We start from the raw sequence: 12907 nt of genomic DNA on the forward strand, positions 1-12907 counted from the left end.
TAAGCTAAAGCACAAGCTAACAAAGATAAGTGCGGTCTGACGTCTCAGCATAATCGTGTAATGGCTCACTATGGTTGTGATCAACAACACTTATAACAGGCGCAAGTCGCGGAGTGTTCAAAACTTCCCGACGAGTACTTACACAACTACACAGTACACATGGTCATACGTATAAAATTATAAAATTAATGTGATATGATCAAATGCAGAATCACGTTCATTTGGGAACTGAAATTTTCCGTTTGAATATTGCATTGAAGAATTAAGTTTGTTTCAGATAACTGTTTTTCGGTTTTTCGAATTGGGGAATCGTGAGTTGTCCAGAAACGCATTTGAAATCAGTAATTATTATGTCGTGACTTGAGAGATCATAGATATTCCGTGACACAGTGGCAGAATGTCAAAAGATCACAGTGCTCAACTGAGCGCAGCCATTCCCATTGATTCAGGTGTTGATCCTTTGACAAGCAACCCGGAATCCGCGGATGCAGTCCAAACTACCCGACCAGCTGAGCTTCTGCTACCAATTCCGAACGATGTCGACAGCATTGCGCTGCAGTCACCGAGTCCCATGCCCACGGAGAACGCCAGCAAAATCCTGGTCCAGCCTACAGCCATTCCGGGATGCCTCAATGCACACAACGACGGGGCTTTTGACTGGTTCGTTACGCTGAATGTGTTTGATGCATAAATGCGAAGGCGAAGAATTTTGCAGGGGTTGGCAGGGATGTCTCGCATACGGAATGCAGACTCTGGTGGTGGTGCTCGATGCTCGCACCATGTCGAAGGTTCAGGTGTTGGATCTGCATAAACATCACGTCGCTGTGGTGAGTGATTGCAAGCAAACAGTGTGTTTGTGGTTGCTTTTTGTGAGCTTGCTGATTTTATGTGCTCGTGTAGGTTCGTTGGGCGCGAGAGAATTATTGTCATGGTCCACGTCAGAGTTACAGTTTACGGTTGGCATCAGCTGATATTCAAGGCTGCATCATCGTCTGGGATGTTTTAAAAGGAGCAGCGCAGTCGAAATTCGGGGAAAGTGAAGGTCCTGTTTTTGGTAGGGTGCCTTACTGGATATTGAACGCTAATTTAATTTTTAAATTGGAATTTTCATAAAACTCGGACATTTGAATTTTATTTTTGTGCGTTAATTACTGAAAAATATTTAATCTGAAGGTTTTAGAGCAAGCGTACTTCGTAATGCTCAGCCCCATTATACTTTTGTATTTCTTTCTGGGGTGTCGGTGGTCGCATAATCAGAACTTCAGTATGTGGTACCTGCTTTGTGCACATCTGAAAGACATTTTTATTGCCGCAGTTGCTGTCTTTTGACGACTACAGTTATACCGTATCCTATAATGTTTTTGAACTGCAGATATGGCATGGCATTGGCATCAGGATGCCACACAGGATTTGCTATTGTGTCTGCACGCTAATTCCTGCTTGGTACTGTGGAATGCCACAACCGGCACGATGATCTGGAAAAAAATCTTTGCCCGAGTGGATCATCATCTGGAAGCGTTTGACCTGGATCCCCATCAGCCCAATCGTGCAGTTTGTAGGTTCATCGTGCTCGTTTGTATTTTTTAATGCCTAATTGTCTGATTTCAAATTGGTACATGTTAGTTATCCATCGTTTTGCTTTCTCTAGTTATCGCTTCTGATGGCATTTGGATGATTCAGGATATGTCGTTTTACAAATCCCCTTCACATGATCTGGAGAGGATAAGTTGGTATCTGAATGGCAGACTTACGGGTGTCCATCGCGAAGGCTTGGCGGGCAAAGATGTGGCAGTATCCCCGACATCCATTCGTTCGGACATTAAGCAGCGTGCATCCAAGCTGCTTTCACGCAATTCACTGGTTGTTTCCAACATTCCGGAAGTTGACAGCAACAGTTTATTGGAGATATATTTTCATCGAAATATGTATAATGTTCTTATTGCGGTGTATCCGCGGCAGATCTTGTTCATCAGCATTCGCTATGGTAGCGTGTTTCGGCAGATTAACTCTGAGAAAGCTGCTGTTCCATTCCAGTCTGTGATTCCAGTACGGCAATTGGATGCATTCTATTGTCTCCATACAAATGGGTCCATCAGCTTCCGTAGCGTTAGCAAGCCAAGCACTAACGCTCTTATCGTCCCTTGTGATGCTGTAAATCAGCCGGAGGCCACGCGCCTTCTGAAACATTGCAAGATCTTTGGTTTTGCTGTGGATCCTGTTAGCGAAATGCATTTATCCGTTTTACTCAACGACGGCCGTATTTTAGCTTGGAAGCTAGATTCTGGCGACAACGAATTACGTATATTACCGTCCAGTTTTATTTCTCCACCAAGAATATTTTTGACATGCATGACCACTCCGTTGCATTCTCCACCATTAGTCATCCAGGCCAATCTACTAGTCAGTGAACGGGATCATCTGATTGCAGTAGGGTCGAGCAAGGGGACAGTACAAATCTTTCAACATGGAAGTAGTATATTGTTACGAGAATATTTTATCCAGAATAACCCGATTCAGGGATTGGAATGGATTACACCGAGTTTATTATTAATTTATTCGTATCCACACACCGGAAGTCCGGCAGCGTTAGTGCGCAGCGAAATTGTTCTTCTAGACTTGCGAATTGGCAGTGTCCGGCTTTTACGGAAGAGTGTGGCTGAAGAGTCGCCAATTCGGACAGTCAAAGTTTCCCCCGCGAAAGACCATCTTGTAATTGTTTTCAAGAATGGTGTTCCAGAAATCTGGAATATTTTGGAAGGTCGTCAGTTGGTATGGCACCGACCGCGCTCGGTGCCTCATGCTACAGCTGCCGAATGGGTTGTTGTGTTAACTCCGGCTGTGGACGACCCCGCGACATCTGATGCTAAAGTCCGAAAGGAACTGATACTGTTTGTCGATCTCAAAGGGCTTTTTCAGGCATTCAGAGTGAAAGGCAATATCATACATGAAGACAAATCATCGGTATTCACTACACAGGCCACCATAGGACACGTTACAGCTATGTGCCGTAAACGGAATAAAATAGTCATGGGGGATGTGGATGGTAGCCTGATAAAATGGACACCATCGGAAAGCTTAGCGGAGACTAAAAACTTGAATAGAGGTTGGATCAAAAACATTAAATTTGCTCCTAAAGATCGAACAATGTGGGCTGCTGTACTTTTTTCCGATGGGCTGGACGTGTGGGAAATAGAAACGGTAAGAGAGCAAACGTAAACAAAGTTGCACTTGCGAAAGTTTTTCATTGTTACTTACGTTCTGAACAATTATTAATTTTGTAGATGGAACTGATTAATCAAGTTAGACCAAAACTTTACAAAATTAACTCCTTTGATTGGGTGTCGGCGACGCACCTGGCTTTATGCTGCATGGATGGATGCATCCGGATATACGACTGTCGCAATTTTATTACATGCTCGTCTATTGTCAATGTGGAACTGCTGCATGGTACGTACTCTACAATTCAAAAGTACTACCGGATTGCATGCCTATTTGCATGCGTTAAGCATCTTAGTTCGAAATTTGTGAATATTATAGCGTGTTTTCAGCGGGGAAATTACTGTACTGTCGCACTGTTAATTCCGCTTGTTATTTCGAAAAGACGATATTGAAGTGTGTGCTCCTTTAAGGATCTTTTTACAGAGGACATAAAAAATCCATATTTATTATCGCAAGAAGCGATACGCCAAGAAAAAGCAACTCGTTTAATGCTGGTAAAAGATCATGAGAGCGACGAGGACGCGGCTACTTCCCTCAGGAAGCAAGAACTGGCAGATTTGCGTCGTAGCTTTTCAATGAAAACTCAAAGTAGTGCTGACCGTTGCTTCCTGACCAGCTTATTTATGGGGGATGAAAGCGATTATCATTTCTGGAAAGCGTGTCTTCGATCCTTGCCTTCCGTGCAGAGCGCTTTGAAAGATAAATTAGGTTTACAAGAAAACTTCTTTCTTCTCGATAAAGATTCCTTGCAGGTAACATGTACTGTTTGCACTTAAAACCGGCGTCTGTTACGGCTGAACTGACAGTCGTTTTACGATGTTTAGGAACACGTTTTTAGCATGACCAGTATTGTTTTGGACGATTCGACTGGAGTAAGCAATGAATGCACGCGGAAATGCATCCAAGATCTGATCTCAGTTGGGGCTAGCAGCGTTGCTGTAGAACACATTCTTGGTTTGGACCCCAACGATCCGAATTATTACACAGATTCTCTTAAGTAAGTCATTAGTTTTTCCTTGTAGTTTTCAGAGGGTTTTCTTGTTTGTGAGTACCGAATATTCCATCTCGTAGTTTGGCTGTTTTGATCGGCTGCTTTGCTTGACAACTTTTGGTGTGCGTGTAAGACGCGAGTAAAATGCACGGTGAAGTAAAAGAGTTTTAAAATTTACTGAAATTTTAAGGATTTTGCAAACTTTTTGCACATATACGGTTACCTGCGGAAAGTCTTGCAGGTGAAATCAAGATGTTTTTTCAGAGCTGCTTTGTTAACGAGTTTAAATGGTCACTCATCGGAAACTGTCCAAAGTACAATCAAACTGGTTGCTACGAGTCTGATCGCGAACACCACGATGGCCAGTAGCGGCATTGAGCTTTTGTGTATGATTGGAAAAATGCTGGAAGCTTGTAGATATTTGCAGTCCTGCGGAAAATACACTGATGCGGCCAATTTGGCTAAACTCTGCTTATCTACTGTCGAATCGAAAGAGATTATGACGAAATGGGTCGATTATTTGTGTGCTCCTGAAATAAACCAAAAGAGTTTGGCGTTGTTAATTTGTTTACATGCCGGATTTTTTGATCGTGCACTGGAATTAATGGCCACATCCAGGCAGTTTGAACGAGCAGCCATGTTTCTGCAGGCCTGTGAAGAAGATGGCATTCTGGAACCGATCTTGCAAGGAAACCTTGCCATGTGTGGTAAATAATTGGCCTTTACATTAGATGGTTTTATCCTTTATAATGTTACCACATTTTGCGTTTGATTTTGGAAAACAACGTTAATCTGACCCTTTGGTTTTCAGAAGCAGTTTACCTCGAATATGCCCGGTATCTGCATTCCATCGGATTGAAGGACCAAGCAATGTATTTTTGTGATAAGGGCGGCAAAAATGGGCGTCTACTTCGACAAGAGTTTGAAATTTTAAATCGTGATCATAACGTACATTCGGGATAACCTTCCCGTTGCGATCATTCCGGTGTCTTGAATGAACGTGCCTCAAAGCTTGTTTCATGTATGTAATGTGTGTATGTTGATTCTTAAAGAATAGAGTAGTCTGTTAGTTTTCGCAATTTTTAATGGTTTTAAAGTTTACTACCCTTTTATAATCCCCGTTCATCAGAATGGCTGTTGACAGATTCTGACGGAGTATTTCGTTGCTAGATTCTCAATCTTCGCAGCTCATATGGATTAAATTTGTATTGACTCGGAAATTCGCAATGTGAACCGATTCGACGTATGTTTTTTTATTTCCTTGGCATGTCCCGGTTAATTTCGCGTGAGAATAGCTTTAACCCAGTTTATGTGTCTTCCAATTTTAAATTTTGTTATGTTAAAAAATTCGAGATACGAAATAATACAGTAAATAACCAGTTTTCATAGCGCTTTGTAATTTGTACATGGAATGATCTAGCGAATGTAAAACCAAAGTCCGAAATCTGAGAAGTGGACCTTGCTCTTGTATCTCTTTGGAATTAAATAGCGTAAATGGTTTCAGGTTTCAGAAGAAGCGAGTAAAAACCGGTTTTTCTGCTTCTATTCGGTAGTGCTTACTTATTATCGTGTGTAATACAAGCTTAGCATGGCAAAATACGTGCATGAAAGATTGCCAAGAGCACACATCGCGTTTCAGGGACTTTCTACAAATTACACTGAATCAGCTGTCGAGCTATCAGTAGCTGCGGTTTCCCATTATTTAACTCATGATCAGCGCCGTCGGAAGAATGTGCAATTGCATAGCATCTCTTTATTTGCTACCAGAAAGGTCATCTGTTATCGCAGCTTTACAACAGGAAATCACCACCACGTTCGATCACAGCATCACGCATGGTTATCTAACTGCAACGTACATGTATGTCTGGGATCGGTACTCTACGTCCAACAAGATAAAACCATTAATTCACAAATTTAACAGTTAAGAGGTAAAAGGAACAAAAATACAAAGTTAAAACGACCGTCCTTAACCCACTTCAAAATAGTCGGCTCTTCTTCGCAGATTTCCGTCGAACCGGGATCAAACGAAGGACATGGTACCACAGCAAGGAGCCAAAGCCAAAAAACAAACATATCATCCACGAATCCAATGTTAAAGGCTGCGTAGAAAACACGTAACCGCCAAATTGCACTACCAAAACTTGTGTGACGACCATGACGGTCCACAGTATCAGAAAATACAGATTGCGCTGAATTCCTTGGAAGACGTTCACTTCGTTATGGATACAGCGAGCATTAATTAAGTTGAACGATGTCATCATCACCAAACAATTGAAGATCATCGTATAGAGGAACGTCGGCTCCCCAACAACATGACCAATTTGGCGCTCTTCATGAACGTCAAAATAGTATGGTCCTAGAATGATAGCCATGTTAATCAACCGACCAACGAAATGAGTGCAGGCAATACCATTAACTTTTGCTTAAAAGGTCAATCTTACCTAAAAATAACATCAAGAGCAGTACCACAGTTTGGTACAGTCCTTGTCCGAGAATATTTCGAGCAATTACTCTGCTAATAATCCGTTTCTTTCTGCCATACGGTTTCCGCTTTAATAAGGCTTCGCCTGGAGGCTCTGTTGCAAGTGCTAATGAACCCAGGGTGTCCTGGATCATATTAATCCACAGCATCGGAACTGCCTTGAGGGGAGTATCCTGCAAAAACATTTTAAAATATCAAATTGAGTGTTATTCTTACCAGCTATATTATCCAGATGTTAATTATTTAACTTTTCATGATAAATTTGTTCTTAAGCCCACTCTTAAAATACACAAATGTTACAACTTACAACAGTTCTTACCCCAATAGCACAAGCCGAAACAATGGCAACACTTAGCGCCGCGACATTGACTGTCAGCTGAAACTGTAGAAATTTTGCCACGTTGTCGTAGATATTTCTTCCCCACATGCAAGCCTTAACGATGCTAATGAAATTATCATCCGTAAGAATGATATCGGACGCTTCTTTTGCGACATCTGTTCCGGCGATACCCTAAAAATGACTGGCATGGAATTTACGCGCAAACAATTTCTAGCATTTCACATCTGTAAATTTCGGATGGACAGATAATACAATTAATTTTACAGAATAACTTGCACCTATTTTATCACGTTAATGTCTCCTTTGACGTTTATAAGGAACTACTCATTGTTAGCGAATTTGGTTTATTACCGTAGCGAATTTTGTAACGCCACTGAACTTAGTTCAAACTTAACAGTAATTTCACTTTTTTCGTACCATGGCAAATCCAACATCGGCTTTGCGGAGAGCCGGCGCTGTTAAAAATAATACATTTACAATATTTTATAACTATTACGTAACAATAACATATAATAAAATGCCTAAATAAACCAACCATCATTTGTCCCGTCGCCTGTTACTGCAACAACCTATAAATATAATGACTGGTTATGTTACAAATTGTTCTTGTCGGCATCCTAAATTTCCCACTAACCTCCCGATGTTTGGATATCCTGCTATTGATAATCCCGTCAACCAAGGTAAATTTATCTTCCGGTGTCGATCGTGCCAAAACTCTTAGCTTCGGCCATACACTGTTCAGTCGGCCGGGATCAATCTATTGCGCAATGAGATCAGCACATCAACGATAAATCCATTACGCAACAATCAACTCCACTCCTACCTGTCCATTGGAATCTCGAATCATGACGTTGAACTGACGACCGTCCAGTACAATGCTGTCATCCTGGGGTGCGATTATCCCGCACTTGATGGCAATCGATCGGGCCGTCTGGATATTATCACCGGTAATCATTCTCACCGTCACACCGGCGCGCTGGCACTGCCGGATGGCATTAGGCACTTCCGGCCGCACCGGGTCTTCAATGCCGACAATGCATAGGCATGTCAGATTGGATATAATGCTGTTTTCGTCATCGAAATCCGGCTGACAGGAAACTTTCTCAACATTAGGAAGGCTATCCACATCGTCAGTATTCAACAAATAGTCTTTGTAAGCGATACAAATGGTTCGAAGTGCACTGTTTGTCATCAGAGAAATCACGCTGTTGGTGACCATCTGTGACGCATCCGAACACTCCAACAACGATCCCGATTCGGTTAACATGAAACGGCACCTACAAATAAAATATCTAATTAGAAAACAGCAATATGTGCAAGCGAAAATGCACAGCCAAGCATATCGACATCTAGTATTTTCCAAGAACCGTCAGATTTATAAATATGGTTTGGACAATGCGTACAAAATAATAATGTACATCGAGATAAAGCAGATAATAAAATTCAACTGCGCATTAAATCCCAAAGAAAGTGGCACTAATTTTTACAGTGTCAAAGAAAAACCATGAACTTAAGGAAATCTGCTTACTTGGAGACGATAATCTCAGCGGCACCCTTAGTGAACACCCTCCAGCCTCCAGGGATTTCAACCACTGTTGACATTGATTTCCGCCCCGAATTGAAGGTATATACTTTCAAGAGCGATCCTTCAGGATACATTCGTCTCACTTTATGGTAATCCGTTCCCAATGAGGAAACGAAGCTCAATAGGGCACATTCAGTTTTATTTCCTCTGTGTTCCTGAGGGACTCCATCTTTAGCAGGTATAACATCGGAAGTGTAGTTGCAGTTTACGGCAACAGCAGTACCGACAATTTTCAGTACATTCTGACTCGCTGCTTTCACATCAGGCAGAGGATCATAAATTTCTCCTATCAGTTACAATCAAAAAAGTCAGCAATAATCACTATTTGTAGAAACGTAGAACTTTTACCCGAGCTATGTAAAATAAGAGGTGCGAAATGTATACTGTATAGGCGTTAAAATTTCATATTTCGTGGCTTGAGTATTCAACACAAAATTTCAACAAGTATTTCATATTTTTCCGTTTTCGCAGTACAACCTGCAAACCAGTGTGCCAAACTGAACTACCTCGGAAATTCTGAACGACTTGTTGGTTCGACAAAAATGGCATTCACAAAAGGTTAATCCAAATTTCATGTACGATTTTCGGTCAGGCTTACCTCCAAACCACGCCTGCATTACTGTCATGCGGTTTGTAGTGAGGGTTCCCGTCTTATCTAAAATACGCAGTCAGTCAGAAATATATTCCTCTTTGCACGCACATCTTTTACTGATTAATATTTAATAGAAATTAAATTAAGACCTATGAAACAAAGCAATCAGCAAAGGTATTAAACACTACAAACTGTGACCTACAGTATCTATACATATTTTCCAGCATGCAGTTCCTACTTTTCTGTTTCCCTAGTTAAAGCGAAAAATTGCTAATCTACCTGAACAAATTGTCGTCGCGCATCCCATTGTCTCACAGGCATAAAGGTGCCGGACGAGGTTGTTATCCTGCATCATTTTCTGAAACATCGAAAACATTTTAATCGTTGTACTCCCTAATTATCTGTATTGCATGCATTAATTTATGTTATGCCAAGTACTTACTATAGTGTGAGGTAAGTTCTTGGTTATGCATTAATTTATGTTACGGTAACAGCAGTAACTCGTGCAAATATGTACAGACTGCATTGTTATTGGTGTCCTTACAATTTGTTGTGATAACAGTTAAGGTTTGTACGATCATAATTATTCAGCCAAACCGATTCAAACAGCGGCAATTTGATTTACTGCAGTTGATCAAACATAAGTAGTAGTAACAGTACATACTAACAAAATGTAAGCTACTAACTTTTGCCGAAAATGCCAAGGTCAGTGTTACTGCCAGTGGCAAGCCTTCGGGAATTGCTGACACCAGGATCGTAATTCCAACAATAATACTGTCTAATATTGTAGTGGCATCTTGACTTTTCCAGGAATTTCCATCTATAGCATAGTTCTGTACACAGAACCGAATGATTATCACCAAGGATGTGGCGGCAGAAAAAATAAAACCTGCACAAATCAAGAATAAGTCATATGCACAAGATGCCAACCATTTTTCACAAAAAGCAAAATATACCAACAAAATTAAACTGACCAAGAATTCCAATCTTGTAAGCTAAAATATTCAGTTTGGACTGGAAGACCGAATGATTGGTTTGCTTTCTTTGTTGGTCCACAGATTTCCGGGCAGAAGGACCGTGCAATGGCAAATCAATGCTATCCTCGGTGGAAGCAGATCCATCTTCATCTTCCGCCGGAACAGTTATCCCATTTGGAACCTTATCTTTGGTCTTTCCATCTTTTACCGCCCCTAACAGCTTGTATATGGCACCAGTTTGTGAGTTAACTCCCACTGCCAGAACGAGAAATCGTCCTGATCCCTCAATCACATGTGTTCCTAAACCAAATAACAAGACATTCTGCAATTCAATACCGGATTTCGGAATTACAATGGCAATTACGCACAATTTCTGGCATATTACGGGTATTTCGGCACCACATGCAGTAAATACTTAACAGCAAAGCAAAACATACCCGATAAGATCTGACAGTCATTATCAGGATTTTTGCGCACTGGATCGGATTCGCCTACAAATTATGAAATAATGGTCATAAAATAATGAATGTGTAAAAACGTTTATTCTCTAAATTATTCTAAACCAACGCAAATAAATAAGAGCCATCTTTTACAGTTGCGAATCCAGTCGCATACTCAGTAAGCCCAGTACAACCACAAGATGCCACGATAAGCGGTTCAATCATCAGCCATCGTTCGATATAGATCAATTTACCTGTTAAGGAACTTTCATCGAGTCTTAGCTCCTGACTTTGCAGCACGACACCATCAGCTGGGATGAGATCACCTGCGCACACAATTTCGACGTCATAAAATTCAAAAAAATTAGAATTCAACAACAGTATCGTAATTCAATACCAACCGTATTTGACTTGGCAAATATCCCCAACAAGTAATTCCTGCACTGGTAGCAGTACAGTTTGGCCCTGACGAATCACAGATATCTTGTGTTCTTCCTGGACTCTAGCTTGTAAAGCCCGAAACTGCTGTTCTTTGCCATAGTCATTCGAAGCGCTGACTAGCACAATTATCAAAACACCAATTGCAATCGCTAATCCTTCAATCCACTCGTACGACTCGGTGCCGTTATCAGCTGCAAACAAACATTCATCATTGAAGAAAGGACGAAAATGCACACCGCCTTTGCTCATGTCAGAATAGAAGTAGAATCGCAACCCAAATAATACAAAAAATGCGCTCAATAAGGAAAGGACACTAGGTAGAAAAAGCCTTCAAAAGTAATAAATTTGTAGTAAAACTGTTCTGGGCAAATAGAACCCACCTCCAGGACGGAAAACATTCCACACCGCCAAAGCCAACGACACAACTGCAGCCACTTCCAGAATAATCAGTGTTGGTTCTCGCAAAGCTTTCAGCATCAACTGCATGAACGATTTCGGTTTCTTCATAGGAATAACATTTTTACCAAATGTCTCCTGACGCTTTTGCAGCTCTTGCGCCGATTCATCTAATCCTGTCACAATTCAAGTACGCATTTAGTATTTTAAATTATGATAATGTACCGATGGTACAAAGTTAATTCATGAAATCCACAATTCCTAACAAAGCAAAGAATTTTTATTTATTAAAAATAGTCTGGAGATACGAACGTCGCATAAACACTACGTTAGCCGATTACGATATCATTATTATAGTGGATTAACATATCTCGATAAGTTTTCGCAGTTCATCCACTACGATCAATTTACCCCGACTAGGCGATGCAAGCAGTTGCATGGATAATCCGGCGAGATCTCCATACAATTCGTCGATCCGCTCCCTCACACCGATTCCCCGCAACTGCATCAATCGACACAGATCCTCCGCAGACACTCCATACTCCAGTGCACTGCGCAAAGCAATAGCATCTGCATCCCCATCATCATTTTGGCTGTCCTTGCGAGATGGTCTCCGAAGGCCAGACGAGCGTCGCGCCTTATCACGGTACGGCTCAAATGGGCACATGGCAAAAAGACTAAAACCACTACCAAATGTAGAGGTACTGCAACTGCATTATGCTGAAGATGCCGGCCGTTTTACGCAATGCCAGAACATCACGATTCAATAGACCAAGAACAAAAACATCAGATTACAGTACTGAATCAGCTATAATGCCGTACTGCAATTATCACGCGAATCCATAATACAGCCGTTATCAGAACTCGGAATTATGATCCACTCATCAGCTGTCATATCTCTGCGATACAAAGGACAAATTCAAATTCTATACCTATCCATATTGCAAGGAAGCAGTTTAAAGTGCAAACTAACCGTCAGTATAGCGCAACACAGCGGTGAAAGCATGCGGACAGGAATTTCCTGGAGCTATCGGCACGGAAAACGGAAGTACACTATACACACGTACTGTAACTGGCACGCCCGCATAGTCGCATACGTAGCGTAGGTGCCACAGTTTACTGTACTTGAAAATCATTGGCACTTTTTGGACAGCCTGGCCCATCGCCGGACGCCGAAACTTCGGCCCATCGCCGGACGCCGAAACTTACTATTATCCGCTCTGTCAATATAAATCCTCAAATTACGCGTACATTATCATTTCTTCTACTGTGTAATCTTTTGATTCGGAAAATCTGAAACCTGTTTCAGTGTGTTGATAACGGTACTGAAACGTCCATAAGAAAAAGACTTAAAAACAAGCTTCCGGTAAACTGCTGCATATACATATGCGGTAGGTAATACGACTACGAGTATATAGAAGGAGAAATTACAAAGGTAGTGAAA

The 12907-nt window shown here is 41.3% G+C and overlaps 2 protein-coding genes across 3 annotated transcripts; one reads left to right on the top strand and one right to left on the bottom strand.

Annotated features, from left to right (window-relative positions):
• Window positions 1-164: 164 nt before the first annotated feature.
• On the top strand, window positions 165-5430 carry LOC129584516 (WD repeat-containing protein 11-like). Its single transcript, XM_055476703.1, has 10 exons — window positions 165-660; window positions 716-827; window positions 901-1054; window positions 1373-1555; window positions 1649-3198; window positions 3282-3447; window positions 3643-3971; window positions 4044-4216; window positions 4475-4917; window positions 5022-5430. Exons 1-10 carry the CDS (start codon window positions 398-400, stop codon window positions 5171-5173), a joined length of 3525 nt encoding a protein of 1174 aa, XP_055332678.1. The 5' UTR covers window positions 165-397; the 3' UTR covers window positions 5174-5430.
• Window positions 5431-5945: 515 nt separating this feature from the next.
• LOC129584528 (plasma membrane calcium-transporting ATPase 3-like) lies at window positions 5946-12551 on the bottom strand. 2 transcript variants are annotated; one of them, XM_055476721.1, is made up of 18 exons: window positions 12437-12551; window positions 11875-12362; window positions 11448-11639; window positions 11028-11258; window positions 10881-10952; window positions 10624-10677; window positions 10184-10486; window positions 9896-10098; window positions 9489-9567; window positions 9216-9272; window positions 8561-8903; window positions 7856-8309; window positions 7667-7789; window positions 7568-7601; window positions 7450-7487; window positions 7012-7203; window positions 6652-6865; window positions 5946-6566 (listed from the first exon to the last, which is right to left on the bottom strand). In XM_055476721.1, the coding sequence occupies exons 2-18, from the start codon at window positions 12128-12130 to the stop codon at window positions 6187-6189; spliced, it is 3225 nt and encodes a 1074-aa protein (XP_055332696.1). In that variant the 5' UTR covers window positions 12131-12362; window positions 12437-12551; the 3' UTR covers window positions 5946-6186. The 2 variants fall into 2 exon arrangements, with proteins under 2 accessions (XP_055332696.1, XP_055332695.1); XM_055476720.1 differs by having other exon boundaries at window positions 11875-12493.
• Between the last annotated feature and the right edge of the window lie 356 nt (window positions 12552-12907).

Source organism: Paramacrobiotus metropolitanus, unplaced genomic scaffold, assembly GCF_019649055.1.
Source record: "Paramacrobiotus metropolitanus isolate TYO unplaced genomic scaffold, Prichtersi_v1.0 Parri_scaffold0000014, whole genome shotgun sequence".
NCBI classification, from domain to species: Eukaryota; Metazoa; Tardigrada; class Eutardigrada; order Parachela; family Macrobiotidae; genus Paramacrobiotus; species Paramacrobiotus metropolitanus.